General features: G+C 51.1%; 1 protein-coding gene across 1 annotated transcript; it reads left to right on the top strand.

Moving 5' to 3' along the window:
• Positions 1-1,778: 1,778 nt before the first annotated feature.
• Positions 1,779-4,329, top strand: LOC125547551 (uncharacterized). Its single transcript, XM_048711376.2, has one exon. It carries the CDS (start codon positions 1,862-1,864, stop codon positions 4,067-4,069), a length of 2,208 nt encoding a protein of 735 aa, XP_048567333.2. The 5' UTR covers positions 1,779-1,861; the 3' UTR covers positions 4,070-4,329.
• Positions 4,330-4,530: the final 201 nt, after the last annotated feature.

Genomic DNA, 4,530 nt, shown 5'->3' with positions numbered 1-4,530 from the left:
CTAAGAGTGATGACATCCGTAGCTGATGCCCAATCGGAAAATAGCACTGGCACGACTGTAGAAAAAATAATCTGGGTGATTTTTTTCGAGCAGCTGGATCTGAATGAGAAGCTTTTGATGACTTGGTGATACATGAGGATGATCCGGAGATAAAGAAGAGCGTGCAATGGATTGCCCCAGTTAGGGGTTCATTTGAAAAACCTTTTAGTCAGGCCGCGTTCTACCGAGACATGCGTGCTACATGGAATCCGACGCAGCAGGTACGCTTCCGCCCTATCAGACCAAATCTTTTCATGGTGTAGCCGTCTTGGTTGGGCGATTAGGAGCGAATGATGAATCAAGGCCCTTGGTTGTTGGGTAGTTTTTATGTGTCCGCACGACGGAGTCAGTAAGACCGATGACATGAGCATTGTGTTTATGCCAATCTGGCTTCAAATTCAGAAGTTGTGCGATGGCTATTGTAAAAGAGGGATTGTGGATAATTTTGTGTAGGATGCTGCTGAGATTCTTGATATGAGGTTTAATGGGAATACACAGGGTGATTATATTCGTGTCCGTGTGCGGCTTGATGTTCAGAAGCCCCTTAAAAAAATTGTTAGTGTAGTATGTGCAACGGAACACCATGTCTACTTTGCGTGATATGAGAAGTTAGCAAGGTTCTGTAGTGTATGTGGTTTGGTTGGTCATGAATTTAAAGAGTGTGGTAATGGTGTGCATGATGAAAAGAGCAAAAAAATTGGTCCCTGGCTATATGCAGATGCGCTAAACAGACCACGTGAGCATCAGTTCGCAAGGGCTCCGGGAGGATCATTGGTGGGCCGTGGTAAACCTGTTGATGTGATGAATCAGGCTGGGATGTGCACTATGAAGGAGCATATTGATGCAGTTACTAGCCGGAACAAAAATGAGGCAGGACTCATAAACGTTGACTCAACGGTGAGGAAGAGGCTGCATATGGATGGTGATGGTACCAATGTTGCTAGTACGGCTGAGGTGGCACCAGGTGAAATTCTGGCGCTCATTGAAGAGAAGGGGGAGCCGTTTATCTTTGGTTTTTCTTGTTGTGCTTGCAGCGCCGTAAAGTCAAGGGCGGGGGCAATTTTTCTTTTGGTTTTTGGAACATTTTTTTGTGCGGGTTTTAAGGAGCCGTTTTGATCAGTTTTATGTGTCTTTTCCCGCTTATTTTACTTTTTTTCCCTTTTCCATTATAAAAAGTGGAGTGTTAAGAAGACACTCGACAAGGCTTGGAAATAATTGATTTCTAAGGAGGCGGAACTATTTTATCTGTTCAGATCAAATGGTAATTACCGAGTGCACTTTCAAGTGATAGTAGTCGGCATAGTTATCGGCACAATAAGGTGCAATGCAAGTACATGCAATGTCCGAATCAATAAAGTGAAGATGAGCGCACATGCACCATCTCTAGCTAACGCGCGTGTGGGCTTCGAATATAACGCAACACGCAAAGCCACTCCCCAGGCTGCAGCCTTGTTTCTACAGCGTATCTACACTATCACATGTATCGTGGCCGTAGAATATGACCGTGGACACGCAAAGCGCATGCACCCTGGGCCGGGAGTATAACGGCACAGTATCACTGTATTCACAGTATCACATGTATCATGGCACCTGGCTTGGTCGACTTTATGTATTAGCATTCCCTTTATCCTTTTTCTTTTCGCTTTGACAAGATGCATGCATGCATGCGCGACGCACATAAGATGGAATGCCAACCCTTCAATCCAGTACGTACCTTGAGTGACTGGAGTGGTAACACACACACACACACACACACACACACACACACACACAGAGAGAGAGAGAGAGAGAGAGAGAGAGAGAGAGAGAGAGAGAGAGAGAGATGTCTGATATCTGGAGCGTTGTGCGATGGTGGGACGATTGGCAGCTGCGCATCCTGGTGCTGGGCAGCCTGGGCCTGCAGTGGTTCCTCTTGCTGGCAGCGCCCATGCGCAAGTACACCATCCCGCGCGTCTGCAGGACGTGCATCTGGCTGGCCTACATCTCCAGCGACACGCTGGCCATCTACGCGCTCGCCACCCTCTTCAACCGCCACGCAAGGGGCAGCAACTGCGGCGGCGTCGAGCAGTCGAGCGTCCTGGAGGTCCTCTGGGCTCCTGTCCTCCTCATCCACCTCGGGGGCCAGCAGGAGATGACCGGTTACGAGATCGAGGACAACGAGCTGTGGACGAGGCACACGGTGACCTTGGTGTCCCAGGTCGCGGTCGCCCTCTACGCCTTCTGCAAGTCATGGCGCAGCTCTAGTGACTGGAAGCTACTGGCGGCGGCGGTCCTTCTCTTCGTCGTCGGCGTCCTCAGCTTCAGCGAGAAGCCGTTGGCCCTCAACAGCCGCAAGAGGCTAGCGGCTGTGTCGGCCTGGGTGCAAGGGACCAAGAAGCCTTCCAAGTGGAGGAAGCGCGTCAACAAGTTCTTCTTGTTCGAGGAGAGCAATTGCTTCACCGGGATGCCCACACAAAGCAGTGTTGGCGGCGGGGAAGAAGGAGCCGGCGGGAAGAAGGAGCAAAAACCACCGGTGGTGGCCCTGACGGAGGCAGACAAAGTCTTGATGGTACTTTCAGACATGTCACTGCTAGCTGCTGCCAAGGACCTGGTGTCACGAAACAAAGCTGGCAAGGTGGAGGATGTTCTGCCGCCTCTACCCGTCGCCGAGAAGGCCTTGCCGCGCTGGCTGCGCAGTGCATTCGCCTTCATCTACACCAGAGCTACCGTGGTTGTCACTCCTCCATACCTGCTCTATCATCTGTTGGTGGTTCCTGTCCTGCACATGGCCGCCCTGGCGCTATTTGCGGCGAGCGAGAAGCGCCCGTATCGGCGCGCCGACGTGAAGATAACCTACATCATCCTGTGCCTCACCGCGGCGCTGGATGTCCTGGCGGTGTTCATCCGGCAGCTGCTGTACCGGCTCATGTCCATGACAAAGGTCCCAGCCTTGTGCGAGACGGTACCCGGCTATAACCTCGTCGACGCGGCGCTTCGGGAGGGCGACAAGAGCATCGGGTGGATATACGAGTGTGCCAGGCGCATGGGCTTCAACTGCAAGGGTGGATGTCTTTCTTGCAGGCCTCAACTTGGTCAACTGTACAAGAAGGTGGCACAGACAGTGATCGCAGATCTGGTGGATGCACAGGACCGTGACCTTGCCAGTTACAGGATCTTGGATTCCCACAACTGGGCTCTCCGTAAGGAGCTGCAAGGGCACTGTGGCGAGGAGATAAAAGAAAGCTTGAGCGTCTCGTTCGACCGAAGTGTCCTCCTATGGCACATGGCCTGCGATCTTTGCTTCCGCTGCATTGACGGTGCCGCATTGGTCGATGATGGTGGTAAACAAGAAGGAGAAGGAGGAGGAGGAGCAGAAGAAAAAGTCGAAGGAGTAGAAGCAGAAGCAGCAGCAGCAGCAGAAGAAGAAGCAGTAGAAGAACAAGAACAAGGAGGAGGAGGAGGAGGAGGAGGAGGCAGAGGGGAAATAGAACAAGAAGAAGAAGAACGGAAGAGTAGGGACCCGGCATTACGGCTTCATATCAAGTGCACGGTGGCAATATCCAACTACATGGCGCACCTGCTCAACTTCAACCCCGAGATGCTTCTCACCGGCAGCAGGCACCATCTCATCTCCGAAGCCGTTGAGGAGCTGAAATCCTCCTCTTTGTCCAAGAACAAGGACGAGCTAAGCCAGAAGGACGTCAATGAGCTCATTACCGGCATACTGGACCGTGACACTAGTAGTAGTACGTCCCAAGAAGTTTTCCACATCCTGGAGGCATGCAAGCTCGCCAAGGAGCTGCTGGAGATACGGGACCCGACGGCGCGGTGGATGCTCATGTACCGGGTGTGGCTGGGCATGCTCTGCTACTCGGCCAGCATGTGCAGGGGTTACCTCCACGCCAAGAGCTTGGGTGAAGGTGGGGAGTTCCTCTCCTTCGTCTGGCTCGTGCTCTCGCTCAAGGGGGCCAAGAGCTTGGCCGACAAGCTTCAGATGCCGCCGGAGGCTTCTGACACGGCCAAATCGAACGCGCCGCCGCCGGTTACTTGATTCTATTTCTGCGTGTGCTGCCGTTGATTGATTTCCTTGCTTGTTTTCTTTACCCTATTTGCTTGTTTGTGTGACGCCGCGCTGCATCTGCCCTTGCTTCTGTTTTGTGTGCTGCTTGCTAGTCGATCTGGTATGCGGCTACCTGACCGGCTTGTTTAATTTGTTGTCGTACGTGTGCCACCAAAGATAGACTTCTCCGGCTACAATGGATGTGCCTTAATATTCTTCTGTAATAATTGTGCCGACTATCAACCCTTAAATTTGCCTGCCTCAATGCTATTTGTTAAACCTTTATCATTACTATCACAAATTCCGGCGCGTTGCAAAGGGGTATAAATATTCCATTACATTATTTACCTGCCAATATTAATGTGATTGTGTAAATAAATATTATCAAATTCTGCCCATCATATACTTACCTAAATACAATTTTAATATTTTATTTTGTAGTCACTTATTGG

Source organism: Triticum urartu, chromosome 3A (genome assembly GCF_056163025.1).
Source record: "Triticum urartu cultivar PI428250 chromosome 3A, HENAU_Tu73, whole genome shotgun sequence".
In the NCBI taxonomy this organism is placed as follows: Eukaryota; Viridiplantae; Streptophyta; class Magnoliopsida; order Poales; family Poaceae; genus Triticum; species Triticum urartu.
This window is presented reverse-complemented; position numbering and strand designations above follow the sequence as displayed.

What these genes read in the sequence shown, in the direction of transcription:
- LOC125547551 (XM_048711376.2), top strand. Translation starts at nt 1,862, where the DNA reads ATGTCTGATATCTGGAGCGTTGTGCGATGGTGGGACGATTGGCAGCTG.